This window comes from Temnothorax curvispinosus, unplaced genomic scaffold, assembly GCF_003070985.1.
Source record: "Temnothorax curvispinosus isolate PA1 unplaced genomic scaffold, ASM307098v1 QBEX01000305.1, whole genome shotgun sequence".
Lineage (NCBI taxonomy): Eukaryota > Metazoa > Arthropoda > Insecta > Hymenoptera > Formicidae > Temnothorax > Temnothorax curvispinosus.
Genome location: NW_020210085.1, coordinates 208406 through 221228, shown reverse-complemented (window position 1 = coordinate 221228; position 12823 = coordinate 208406). Strand labels below are relative to the sequence as shown.

Genomic DNA, 12823 nt, shown 5'->3' with positions numbered 1-12823 from the left:
CGGCTTGAGCCATCTAGCGGCACGCATGTTTATCTCGTGACGCGAGTGGTTCAACGTTACAGTTGATAACAAAGATCCCACCTTTTCGCCTTTCTAATCACTATAATCACTTTTTTTTTATCTTTTCTTTCGATACTTGAGCTTGAGTACGCAACAAATTTATACGTTCCTTCGGAGCCGTTTTTTAACCAAATTTGAAAGTGCAAAAGAATAATTTATTTATTGCATACAGGTCTTTAATTTAATTAGTTTAAATGATACGACTCGTCGAGTCGAGCAGAAGATCTCACGAAAACGTTTTTATTATTATTATCCGTTATACTTACAGAGTGGCTCATTTTAATTTATCCACTGGAATATCATTTAAAAATATTTAAATTATTAAAAATTATTTGGGTTATTAAAGGGAGGGAGAAGATGATAATCTAGATTAACCCTTCGTAGTCACACTTCTCTAGAATCCCGCGGTAGTCACACTGATGGGTCGTATTGACCCAGTCGATTTTTAATGATTGCCATTTTAATGGCATCGGTCCAATCGGGTTCAAAAATAATACCTTGAACATTCTAGAATATAAATTAAACGACTGCGGTTTTGTGAGAAATCAAATGGCAACATGTTGAAAAAAAATCGTGAACGAGTACATGATCAACGGTCTCTATTATACCTAATTTAATAGAGGATACTTCATCAAAATGAGCCACCCTGTATATCAATTTGTATGTACATCGCTTATTTAGCCTGCATCAGAAATTTTACATTACGGATCTATTATTCGCGTCATACGTTGTGGGACTTGGTGATTTTCTCATTCACTAAAATTTTGAGTTGCTCGATTCTCGAGTGTATTCGTGGCTCTTCCCGCGACATCGCCTGGCGCAATATCTTCGCCGTAGCAACGTGAGCGTTTATTGGTATCGACACCCGATGAGATGTCGATTTCTCATGCGGTTTAACATCCACCGACGGTCTAATAACGTTCTCTCGATACTCGGCGATCCCTTTGGTATTTGAAGCCGGCCTCATTTCTTCGTACATTTTTCTGGATGCTGTAGATGTTATCATCTTACTCTCGCAGTCGCCTTTCTAATAATTAACGCTAATATATCCTTAATGATGTATATAGTATAACCATTGTGCAATGTCTGTAAAAATATATTTTTTCTTTAAAAAATAGTGCAATGACAAAAGTATAACTAATAAACGTTCTCTTACCTCAACGAAACCTTCCGCCATCGCTCTGTTCAGCAATACAGCTCTAGGCAATTTATACAATGGTGGTGGTTTAGGCTGTGGCTCTACGAGTCTTCTCGAGTCTTTCGCTGATTTAGCCGAATCGGTATAGACCAGCACATTTCCCGGTATCGCCTGACAACGCGAATCCTCCTCGCAACGCGTTTGTTCCTGACGTTCGGCCAGGTGATTCTTTGAGGATCTCTTAGGACCAAACACGTATTCCCAAAGGGTCGACTTCCGTTCCGCAAACTTCTTCGTTTTTGTCGATAATGCCGTTTGAAAGCTCAAAGTACCCCGCGTCTTTTTCTTTAATCCTGTTAAGATTTAATATCAAAACAATACATTAACTTTCCGTCTGTACGTTTTTTTTTTTTTTTGCACCCTTAGAGTGTATACGTGGGTCTAGGCTGTCACGTTTGACGCTATTTTTCCCTACTTTAAAGTATTTAAAAATATCTGAAAAACGTCACAAAACGTCTGTCTACATTGTAGTTGACGATTTTATAGTCATTTTGATAAACATCGTTTATTTAATATTTTCTCGCAAGTTTTACAGTTACGAGCAGATGTATCGCCGTAGACTCACGTATACAGACGGAGGATTAAAAACAAATCCCGAACTTGTCTCTAAACAATTCTCTTAATTTTATCACAATGTTTTATATTTAAGTAATTTTTTAGTAAATTTTACCATAATAACGCTCAGATCTCTTCGATAGAGTTGATATCGATCTCCTGTTATAATCCTTTTTCTTTAAACAGACAGACTTAGCGTAATGCCACGAATGTTGCTTCAACCGGAGGTTATATTTATTCTTTTAAAAATAATTATTATGATTAACGCACACTGTTTATATAATATATACATATATGTATAGTTTAATCAAAATATAATCTTACATTTAGTGAGAGTAAACTGAAAATTTGGAGCCTGGACCAAAAAGATGCCATTTAAGATAAAATACGTCCCGCGTTCAATCACATGTTCAAAAATATGTATTTTATATTTAGCAGACGATGAAACAAAAAGATGTGAATTTTGCAGTGCGAAAATATTCACAATTATTTCTTATAAAGATTCAAAAGAAATATACCGAGAAAGTAAGATTTATTTATTCGCGATTTTCTAAATATTTATTTCCAAGTGCTATTGTATTTCTTTACAATTCAATTAAATTTAAATATTTTAAAATAGATACATATATAATTGTTAAAGTAAAATACATGACGCTCTAACCAACTGAGCTAATGAGCCAATTGTACTTTTACGTTAATATAACATTCTTATACTTTCTTTTTTAAAAACGTTATGAAATTAATTGTAGACGAATAAAATGACAAGAATTGTACGCTGATAAAGATATATATTTCTCAGTAATATAGAAAATATTACTTTAAATAAGTATGATAGATTTAAAATATATTGCATAACTTTTAAATATTTTATTTATATTCGTGGTTTAAAATAAGATTATGAATAATTGCACAAAATAGCAGATACATTGTTCGATATATATTTTTTACATATATTTTGATTGCCGATTAATTTTTAGGTATCTCACACTTACTAAACATGTGTCGATAGAAAGTATCGTAAACTTCCGCTGAGCAAACTCGAAGAAAGTAAAGTGGTGTAGAATCTATATACAAAACTTGGCTGGGAGGAGAACATACAAAGTTAGTATTTTAATACGGAATATTACAAAATACAAAAAATAAATACAGCACTCTGAATAAAATAGTGATACGTAGTGATATAAAAATAACGACGTTATATGTCATTACTCAAGTAATTCGAAACAGTTAGAAACGTGCACGCTTTCGAATGTGTTCCGAAACGCGTCCACGTTTCGGTGTCCAGGCATTAAAGAGACCGCGAGTGTACATCTTCATAAATTATTATACCTAAGACAATATTAGTGGAGATGAACGTCGACTTGAAAACTTAATTTTTTTAAAAGTCGGTCCATAATCGTAATCTTCCTCTGATTCTGTCGAACTGACATTGACAGTTTCATTATGTTTATATTCAACAGATAACTCTAATACTTGATCGTCTTCGCCGGAACATACATTCACGTCTGATTCTATATCGCTCTTCTGAATCCTCGAACGAGATGTATCAACATTCAAATTATCATCAATATCACTGCCGTAATCAGAGGCATTATCAACATAACGATGGAAATTTAGTTGTAGATTGGTACACGAAGAATCATTCTCAGCCTCACTACTCGATAGATTGCTGTAGTTTGAAACGTAGGAAACATTGTTTTCGTTAACGTTCATTATCTCCTTGGACACATCTGATCCTGAAATTTTATTTCCATCAGTACCGTACACACCATCAGTAACTATACAATATTTATATTTTAATCACTTATTACAAACAAACCTGTGTTAGATGCTTTAGAGAGTAGCCAAGTGTTCGTAATCTCTGCATTTTCGGAACTTAACGAATCGAGATCCACTATTTGGGTGTTATTTAATCTTCCAAACGAAGCAACAAGTTGGGAACGAAATTTTATATAAGATTCCACTTTATGAAAACACGTTTCGCACAAAATTGTATTACCTATCTCTGATATCTAAAAAGGGGAATGTAATACTCTGTATTAAATTGTCGTACAAACACATCTGTACCTGAAAGGTAAAGAATCGTATCTCCATTATTATGAATTCAGAAAAAACAAGGTTTCAAGTTTTAAATAGGAAAATGATATATTTTTTAGATATAAAATAAAAGTAGCAACTTGATTTATTGATTTTTTAATAAAGTAATTTAACTGACATGTTTAGATAGTGTTGTATCTGATTTAAAAATTAGACGCTATAAAAATTTTCAATCCAACTTTTTCTAAACATTGTATCTTAGGCACTAGTAATAATGAATATAAGACGCTTTACCATTATGCAATTTAAGCTCCTGTTATATCGAAAAATGTATTAACTCCATTTTGACAAAAACTGGAGAGACGATCCTTTATCTCTAAGATACAGATGATATGTGGTGCAGATTAATTGCATATTAATTATTATACGATACTCACTGTATAGCCAGTAATTACTTCGATAGCATTCCTCAGTGTCACATGTCCGTCGGATTCCTCATGTATGTCTTTTTCTTGTGAATCAATCAACAATTTTTCGTCAAATACATTTCTGCACGTATCATCGGACAACTGCTTACAGCAAATGCAATAATCAGACTGTAACAAAGACCGAATCATTTTGTATTCTCTAAATTTTTTTTAGGCACTTATTAATAACATCTATTATTTATTATCCACGTGAATAAGGATTCACAACAGATTAAAATTAAAGATTTATATTCACCATCTTTCTACAAGGCTATCAAATCGACAACGATCCAAGCAAGCGATACGAATTCCAAAGTTGCGACTCTGCGTAAATATCGACAGGCTATCAATAACGTAGAATATCAATAATGCTACGTCTCACGGCCAATTTTAAATGAAATGTCAATCGTTCAAAGAGGGAGAGAGAGGGAGAGAGAGGGAGATGCATCGGCACGCGGCACTCCGGCGTCTGAAAAAAAGCAGCGTATAATTAGTGACGAAAAGAAAAGATCGCGCAAAAAGGAGCGAGATGAGAGGAGCTCCAATTACATTTTTCTACGCTTCGCATCTTTTCTCTTCTTTTTATTTCAGATACATCCCCATACCGTTTCGAGCGTAGAAAGTGTGACGGAGTACAGGTGGAGATGAACGGGGGCTGAGGGGCTGAGGTGGGCTGAGGAGTCAACAAGAGTGCTGCTGCTGCTGATCGAGCCAACCTAACCCTAACTTGATGCGATCAGCAGGCATCAGCGGAGCGGCCACGGGCCAGACGGACAGTGACGGAACGTCAGCTAGGTCAGGCGAGTACGCGTACACGCGTACCCCTCTCGGCGAGGTCGTTAGCTGGTAGCGTCGCGAATGACTCGGTCGTAGCAGCGTCGACGCGAAATTATGGCGAGCCGCGGTAGGAAGACCGACGATTCATGCCGTCGGTCGTCGTTGCCGAAACGCTACATGTGGTGCTCATCGTCTGACGAGGAGGAGCAAGAGGAGAAGGAGGAGACGGCCACGGTCACCACCTTCGTCTTCGGCCTCGCCACCCCCTGGCGGCCCGTGGCGGCGTGCAAGAACGCCAAGAACCTTCCGTCGCCGTCGGGGAACGAGGCCGTCTTTCCGCCGTCCTCGCCGTCCGACGAGGAGAAAATGACCCCCGAGCGTTGCCGGGACACTCAGTCCAGGAACAACCCGTCGCCGACGTCTGACCGCTTCGGCAGGAGTCGCGTCGATCCCGTCGAACAGTCGACAGGTTAGGGTTCACTGTCGTTGTATACGCGCGCGCGCCCGCTTTGACCGTGAATTGTTTCTTCCTTTTTTTTTCTCGTTGAAACTGGAAGCTGGCTGGAAGCTGAAAATGTTTTTCGCAGGTCAAGACTCGTCGTCGCGTCGCGACAGCAACCCCTTCAGTTTTAAGGCCTTCCTGAAGAATGGCACGCAGCAGACCAACTATCACAACACCGGGGCAAGGCCCAAGGTCTACTCGTCCACCACGTCGAGCCCCGGCAGCGTCCTCGACAAGGACAACGTTGGCGGCGGCGGCGGCGGTGGCGTTTACTCCGGCCGAAACCCGACGGAGCTGCCGGACTTTGTGCAGGATCACCTGGTCATCGAGCAGTGTTACTTGAATCACGAGAACAGTCAGCCGGTACTGCCCGACGTGGATAATCTGCCGGATTTCGCGCTGAACAGCATGGAACAAAGGCAGCAGTCCCGATTGCGGGGCGAGACGATGAAGAACGACTCCGACGTCCTGTGCGACGATCTACGATCGTTTGATCTCACCGACACGCTGCACAAAGGCTTGCCGCACAGAGATCATTCCGCGTCGAACGCGATGCATTCGAATCACTTGGATCTGCCTATGTTCGAGGATAGACTCAACGAAACCGCGCCTTCCCTTCCCCGTCCTGAGCACAGAGGTATTACGCGTGCATTTCATGTTTCGAACAATATACCAGTTATGTTCCTGCAAAATTTGGAAAAATAAGAGGCATTTTCTTTTACAGGATTTCCATTCGATTTACCGTTACCCTTTCACGACTCTAATCCCAATATAAATGCAACCTCACGAGACGATCTCCCGTCAGGAGGTGAGGCGAGCGTCCATAAATCTCTGCCAGACTTTTTAAGCGACGGTCCTATACATAATAGATCTACAGATTCGGAACCTACCGCGAGCATGGCAGAATCCACGGAGAGAAGGGTGAGACTGTTACATAATGCAGAAATATAATCAGATAAGATGGTACAGAGAAGATTGAATTTGAGACTATGTTGCAGCTTTTGCTCGAGAACGAAATATTACGTCAGCAATTGGAGGCATCTCGAAGACAACTTGGTGAAAAAATGGAAAGGTACGTGTACCTTGCTGGAACAAATTTTATTTTATACCATTGATGCGTTAATTGCAGAATTCGTTCGTTGGAGGCCGATGTGTTGTCTAAAAAGGAAGTCGAACACGAAGAAGCTGTGCACTTGGAAAAAGCGATGGAGCAGGTCGAGGATAACTTAAAACGAAGTACAGTAAGTACAAAGATAAGAGATTAGAATAAATAAAGATTCCGAATTGTAACGTGCACGTCCTGCATATTGATTATATTATGTGTCATTGGGAAACGATGACAGCATGCTATTTGTATTTCGTAGAAGCGAGCAGTTAATGCCGAAAGCACTGTCACATCATTGAAGAAAGAAATTAAGGTTTTAACGGTCAGTACTCTTTGTGCCCAACCACGTGTAATGAAACAAAATAAAAAAAAAAAACTAACGTATTGTGTGGCCGGTGAATCTGTTAATTTAGACAGAGATATCTCTGCTACGAATGGAGAACAGTCAACTTCGAGCCGGTATCTCAGCAGCTGGGCAAAGTGAAACGACGGCTGGTGCCGTCAACATGAATCGCACGGTCAGAAGGCTCGCGCATGATTTATTCGCGGCTGCATCGTCGGCTGAAGTGTCTCTCAGGTATTCTTAAAAGTTATTTGACTATCAAATCTACTCGAAATAATTTATCATTTAAAACGGAATTCTGTGTGTATCATTAACAAGGGTGCATAATCCGATTTTTTTTTGAAATCTGATCGACATTTCGATTTATACTCTTGCAGACAATTAATGTCCGGCGTGGACAATCTGAGAGTACTCGCGTCGACCCTCGAAAACGTGGACAGGATAGAAGACTGGACCAAAGACTTTTTACCTGATTCCGATGAGGACAATGCCGCCGGTCCCGCAGTATAATAGAATTTTCTCTCTTTCTCTCTCTCTTTATATATATTATATATATTCGTATTTTCACACTATTTCCCTTTTTATCACTTCACCATGTATCCCATCACCCCGTAATTTCACTGCGCATCCACTGATGACAAGTTGATCCATGCATTGATCGATTTAACACGTTAATGCATTGCTGCGCAATGCGTTGATACATTGAACGCAATGAGAATTCATTATCCAATCGTTATCATTCGTTGCAGAATTTTTAATTCCCATTTCCTCCTGCTGCCCAGATAAACATTCTAACGCAAGATCGTTTTGATTCGAACGTATAAATATAAATATACATTATTTGTGAAAGACCCGTTATATTTTTGTATTTGTGACACGTTGTAAAATTTATTCAGTCACATCTATGACGACGCAAAGATGCAGATACATTTCCGACGTTATCGTGACTTTCCTCGATTTAAAGGAATATATTTTCTTAGTTGTATATTGTACACGAATGAGAAATGTAGATTTGAAAAGTAATCGGAATCTCACGTGATATTATCGCAAAGCTGACAGACATTAAATGTGTTCGCCTGCATGCATCACGCGGCGTAGCACGTGATGCAAAGCTAGAATATATTTTTGACAAGAGAGATATCGAAACTCTCTTATATATACACCGCGTATATGACATGTATGTACAATGTACATACACATGAGGCTTTAAATAGAGATACAAAACAGATGTAAATTTAGTCCGATTCCAGTCCGTAAATTTACCGATAAGTTCAGCTCACAATACATATTTATATACATATTGCCGTTACAATATTTATTTTTGAATCGTCATACGTCATACATAGATACATACGGAGATATACTCTAATGTATGCGAGATGTGCGTAATACTTTGGTATATTGAAAGAAATCAAATACATACGCTTCTATACACATACATACATACACATAGCCATACATATACAAGGGTGCAGCTACTGATGGATAATACTCATGGTGCTCGGTTTTTACCAACTTTTTTTATTTGAAACTTGATATAAAAATAAGTTTCAAATAAAAAACTCGGAAGATAAATAATATAAAAATAACAAATTCCGAGAATCAGGTACTTTTCTCTCAACGACAAATCGCATTTGACGACGTTGAAATTCATATTTTTTTAATATATTGTATGACGAATAAAAATAGACTTAAAAATAAAGATTGCAAAAAATGCAATAAATGAATCGTCAAGAATATTCGAGAACAACTTTGTATCTATAATATACGTTAGGGAAGAAAGAACAGATAAAAATTGTATGAAAACCGAACTGACAAAAACATGAGGAACTTAAGCAGTGAACGATGAGTCACGGTGTGTGAACATAACTTATCCAAATCCCTCGAAAATATTGAATAGATCAGTCTGCGTTTCGGTGTGACTCGTTTGTGTATTTAACCAGGATCTGCAAGCTCCCGTGGGAATGTTGCAATCAGTCTCACAAATCAGGGACTTTGTTTGAGTCTCGGTAGAAACGGTAGTGTCGTCGTGCGACCAAGCAGTTTGAGTCTGTATGTCGGACAACCCTAAATCGGAGGACAGCATTTTGTCGCATGTCTGAGTGTACGTATTGCTGTACAGCAGTTGCTCCATGTTGTCCAGATTGTCCGTGGTTTGCGTCTCGATGTTTGAACTCAGGGCAAACGATCTCGACAGAGATTCGGAATAAAAGTACGATGGGGAAAAGGCTTGCTCGGTTTGCGTTTCTATGCTGCTAAATCTGTCGTCAAATGTCTTGGCGGTTAGCATAGGATCAGCTTGAGACATCCCGTCGGTTGAAGCGAAAGAATATCCTTCAACCGCCGACGTGTCTTCGACATAAGGCAACGTCATTAAAGCCACTGTGCTTTTCGGTACGCCCTGTATCAAAGGATTATGACTGTGGCTGTAAAATGTCTCGAATTCCGTCTGAGTCACGTTATCGTTGAATGCCTCGAACATATCCTTCTCGGGTATCGTTTGCGTGCTTGAAGTATTCTTCTCCCAGAAATCCTGCAAGCCCACATCGTGGCGAAGTGGCAGCGGACTAGCCGGGAATAACGTGCCCGACGCGAACGTGTCGCCGAGATTGAGTTCCTCCTTGAGCAACGTCTGTTCCGATTGTTTTGATAATGCGCGACACCTTCCACCGCGTTTATGCATCTTGGACGAGTCTTTCGAGTTCGCTTGTGGTGTTTGCGTTTCTATCGATTTCCCGGAGGTTTTTTCCTTGGACAGATTATTGGTCTGCGTTTGCTTAGATATTCGACGTTTCGCATTGTGCAGATTGTTATTGTTGACGTTCGATGGATTCGACATCTTCTTGCTGCTTCTTTTATAGTCGTCCGTCTGTACTCCGACATCGGATGTACTTTTTGTCGCGACATCGGTATCCTCGCTGTTTTTTCCAGATTTATCCGGCGTGGGCAGTATCGTGATGGGTTTGCTCATACGTCCTCTTGGTAAAACGCGTCGCACTGTCTTAGACGTGGTGTGTCTACAAAGAAATTACAAATATCAGTGAATCTCCCATTCACGTCCAATTAATATCACGATACGCGCGACTAAAGATGTAGTAATACGACGAATAAATAAACCTTGAGTTTTTATATTTCTCCGTTATAGCGTGCAGAGATCGTTTTGCGTGCGTGAGCAACGCTTCGTACGTGATGTAAGTCTTTGAGCAGGAACACGCGAACTCTACGCCACAGACTCTTGCATGCCCTTTCTTAGCGGATTCGGTGGAGAAGCTTTTGCCGCAACGATCGCACGCATAATTTTTTTCCGCGTGTACTTTCAAATAATGCTGAAAGAATGTAGCGGTATTAAATATCCTTGAAATTGACAATCTTTCTCAACGCTAAGCTCTACTAATCATACGAAACATTTGAGGTATACACACCTGCTTGAGGTATTTCATGGTGCTGAAGTATCTGTGGGACGTGACCGCGTAGACGCACGACTCCACCGGGCAGTGATATCGCGCATTTTCCTTGGCAATTTTATCCAACTTTTTGTGCTGGTGCACCTTGAGGTCGTGCAACCGGCAGCGCGGCTCGTTCCTGAAGACGAGCCCGCACTGCTCGCACCTGACATTGTTGTTTATCACGCTCAGCTCTTCCGGCGACGGACAGATCGTCTTCTCGGGCGGCGACGCGCCGCTCTCCGCCGGTCGGTTAAATCCCCTCGGCATTGCAGGTTATGTCTCGCGGCACGATTTTACATGACAGAGACAGACCGAAGACAGAACTCTCGCTACGGTCAACGATATCCGCACTGCAAAGAAGGAGGATCCGTGAAAAAGCAGAGACCACCAGAGACCACTCCGTTATAAGCTCCTGTCATTGTTACTCTTTTCTCTTACATCTCATCTCGCATTGTCTTTTTCATTTAAAGTACCTACAGTACAAAAGATATATGTGTATTAATGTATTAAAAATTAATTTTTTCATCTCTAAGATGTAAAAAGTATTCCTATCCTAAGTGTTTTGTATCTTTTACACATGCATTTAATCAGAGTCTCTTCTCATCGTTTTTCCTTATATTTCGAAATAAAACTACTGATACACGTCCAGATATCGTACTCGTATCTGGAGTTATCCGGGCTTATCGCGGGCTACCGAAGAAAACCATCTTGAAATCAATAAGGAATTCGGATTCGATTCAGAACAGTGTCACGATCAGCCCGATAGCTTTTGGAGTACCCATACCCATACGACCCATATACGCATCACGCACACGCATCCCTCGGCGCGGCGCTACTTGTCGCAAGTCTCAACTCGCAACTGCCGGAGTTGCCGGGACCGACTCGGCCGAGTCCTCCTTCGCGGCCCGGCTCGATACGTCTCGCTCGTCCCCGGTCCCGTCGGGTCGGGTCGGGTCGATCGACCTTCCGTCCGCGAACAGCGGCGGTGGCGAGCGCTCGGGAGAGACGCGCGTGCGACACGAAAGTGGACCGCGGTACACCAACATACTTGACTCAGTGCGTTCTCGCGTTTTCGCTCGCGCGGAGGACGTGCCGTGTGTGCCGACTGCCGAGTGCCGAGTGCCGAGTGCGTGCATCGAGAGCGTGTGTGCGTTTAATAATTCTCTTCTCTAAGCCGTATCGTAGATCCCGCGCCGGGACCGACTCCCTGGGGACTCTCGCCTGGTCCTGGTCGCCTGTCGCCCGACACCGGGACCGGCGATCCACACGAGCGACACGAGCTGTCACACGGTATAGTAAACGTCGTCGCACGGCTCCGGCGGGTTTCCGCGGATCACCGTGTATACGTACGTGCACCCCACGTATGTAACATGTACGTCGCGCAGCCGTGTTATTGATTTTTACCTGAGAAGGAGAAAACGCGTACGCGCCACCACGTACTTTACTTGTACGTATGTACATCGCGGCCCGACGTCCGCATGTAGCTGTCTAAAGTTTCTGTGATCGACGTGTCCCGTCAACGCCTCGGGAGTCGGGAGCTTCTAGAAACGTTCGACCGCCTGGCGGACGTATTGTAGGACGAATCCAACTGATCTCAGATCTGCCGCTTGTAATCGTGTGCTTTGGCTTATAACTATTTCTCTTTTTCTTTTTTTTTCTTTCCTCTTCTCGGTGAAGCTCGAGTGCTTATTGAGGGTTGAATCTTAAGGGGGGAAAACCACGTCTGTCAGTCGATCATACGTGTCGTCTATCGCTGTTTCCGCACGTGATACTATGACCTATAAAAAAAAACAGGTTTTAAAATAATAAAAATTAATCAACCTGAGATTATCATACGTCAATTGTCACGCGATGAATTTACTTCACGTGTCAAGTAGTCAATATCGAATTTTTTTTTCCTATACGTTCTTTATGCAAGCACAACGTAACTCTTTTTATCTTGGCAGTCTTCAATAAAAAAAAAACATGCGGAATAAATATGAAAATAAAATTTACAAATTTTGATAGAATTTTCCTAGAGTTTCCTCATCGAAAGGCTTCGAATGATGTAAAACGTTTTGCAAAATTATTTGTGTCTCGAGATCTTTGCACCACGCAATGGCGCAAAATATTACACAAAGCTCTAATAAAGCAATCAAACAAATATATATTCATTGTGCCAATCTATACGATCGTCGTTGTGGTCGTTGCATTGTTTTCTTTTAGAGTTGCACCAATAAAGCTATCACGAGCTTACCGTTATCAAGGCGTTTCTCTTTTCACAGTTGTTAAGATTAAGGAAGCGTTATCAATTAAATATATATTTGAATCAGAGGTGTTAATAAAGAATTTTA

General features: G+C 41.0%; 4 protein-coding genes across 11 annotated transcripts; 1 reads left to right on the top strand and 3 right to left on the bottom strand.

The window, feature by feature from the left end:
* Positions 1-138: 138 nt before the first annotated feature.
* Positions 139-2583, bottom strand: LOC112453177. Of its 2 annotated transcripts, none has more exons than XM_025013786.1 (4): positions 2138-2583; positions 1929-2052; positions 1217-1551; positions 139-1087 (listed from the first exon to the last, which is right to left on the bottom strand). In XM_025013786.1, the coding sequence occupies exons 1-4, from the start codon at positions 2186-2188 to the stop codon at positions 782-784; spliced, it is 816 nt and encodes a 271-aa protein (XP_024869554.1). In that variant the 5' UTR covers positions 2189-2583; the 3' UTR covers positions 139-781. The 2 variants fall into 2 exon arrangements, with proteins under 2 accessions (XP_024869554.1, XP_024869559.1); XM_025013791.1 differs by having other exon boundaries at positions 982-1146.
* A 145-nt stretch (positions 2584-2728) lies between these two features.
* On the bottom strand, positions 2729-4754 carry LOC112453361. Its single transcript, XM_025014092.1, has 4 exons — positions 4574-4754; positions 4288-4446; positions 3633-3825; positions 2729-3549 (listed from the first exon to the last, which is right to left on the bottom strand). Exons 1-4 carry the CDS (start codon positions 4574-4576, stop codon positions 3143-3145), a joined length of 762 nt encoding a protein of 253 aa, XP_024869860.1. The 5' UTR covers positions 4577-4754; the 3' UTR covers positions 2729-3142.
* Positions 4755-4792: 38 nt separating this feature from the next.
* Positions 4793-8036, top strand: LOC112453320. 2 transcript variants are annotated; one of them, XR_003040595.1, is made up of 8 exons: positions 4793-5563; positions 5682-6233; positions 6321-6517; positions 6595-6668; positions 6726-6837; positions 6961-7023; positions 7119-7278; positions 7422-7513. XR_003040595.1 is itself a non-coding variant. In XM_025014025.1 (8 exons), the coding sequence occupies exons 1-8, from the start codon at positions 5209-5211 to the stop codon at positions 7552-7554; spliced, it is 1650 nt and encodes a 549-aa protein (XP_024869793.1). In that variant the 5' UTR covers positions 4793-5208; the 3' UTR covers positions 7555-8036. The 2 variants fall into 2 exon arrangements, 1 of the variants encoding a protein (XP_024869793.1); XM_025014025.1 differs by having other exon boundaries at positions 7115-7278; positions 7422-8036.
* Positions 8037-8892: 856 nt separating this feature from the next.
* Positions 8893-12815, bottom strand: LOC112453331 (protein indeterminate-domain 2-like). 6 transcript variants are annotated; one of them, XM_025014063.1, is made up of 5 exons: positions 11149-12815; positions 10929-10963; positions 10467-10840; positions 10162-10370; positions 8893-10061 (listed from the first exon to the last, which is right to left on the bottom strand). In XM_025014063.1, the coding sequence occupies exons 3-5, from the start codon at positions 10755-10757 to the stop codon at positions 8915-8917; spliced, it is 1647 nt and encodes a 548-aa protein (XP_024869831.1). In that variant the 5' UTR covers positions 10758-10840; positions 10929-10963; positions 11149-12815; the 3' UTR covers positions 8893-8914. The 6 variants fall into 6 exon arrangements, with proteins under 6 accessions (XP_024869831.1, XP_024869809.1, XP_024869824.1 ...); XM_025014041.1 differs by having other exon boundaries at positions 10929-12815; XM_025014056.1 differs by lacking the exon at positions 10929-10963.
* Between the last annotated feature and the right edge of the window lie 8 nt (positions 12816-12823).

Bases quoted from the DNA above. Each gene is read 5' to 3' on its own strand.
- LOC112453361 (XM_025014092.1), bottom strand. The intron at 3,826-4,287 runs GTGAGTATCGTA...TCCCCTTTTTAG, and splicing joins AAGTAATTACTGGCTATACA to ATATCAGAGATAGGTAATAC. The intron at 3,550-3,632 runs GTTTGTTTGTAA...ATAAAATTTCAG, and splicing joins CTCTAAAGCATCTAACACAG to GATCAGATGTGTCCAAGGAG.
- LOC112453177 (XM_025013786.1), bottom strand. From the start codon at position 2,188: ATGGCATCTTTTTGGTCCAGGCTCCAAATTTTCAGTTTACTCTCACTA. The intron at 2,053-2,137 runs GTAAGATTATAT...TATTTTTAAAAG, and splicing joins TCAGTTTACTCTCACTAAAT to AATAAATATAACCTCCGGTT. The intron at 1,552-1,928 runs GTAAAATTTACT...AAATCTTAACAG, and splicing joins GAGATCTGAGCGTTATTATG to GATTAAAGAAAAAGACGCGG.
- LOC112453320 (XM_025014025.1), top strand. From the start codon at position 5,209: ATGGCGAGCCGCGGTAGGAAGACCGACGATTCATGCCGTCGGTCGTCG. The intron at 6,518-6,594 runs GTGAGACTGTTA...ACTATGTTGCAG, and splicing joins CAGAATCCACGGAGAGAAGG to CTTTTGCTCGAGAACGAAAT. The intron at 7,024-7,114 runs GTCAGTACTCTT...CTGTTAATTTAG, and splicing joins AAGAAATTAAGGTTTTAACG to ACAGAGATATCTCTGCTACG.
- LOC112453331 (XM_025014041.1), bottom strand. From the start codon at position 10,757: ATGCCGAGGGGATTTAACCGACCGGCGGAGAGCGGCGCGTCGCCGCCC. The intron at 10,371-10,466 runs GTGTGTATACCT...ACATTCTTTCAG, and splicing joins CCATGAAATACCTCAAGCAG to CATTATTTGAAAGTACACGC. The intron at 10,062-10,161 runs GTTTATTTATTC...ATTTCTTTGTAG, and splicing joins GAGAAATATAAAAACTCAAG to ACACACCACGTCTAAGACAG.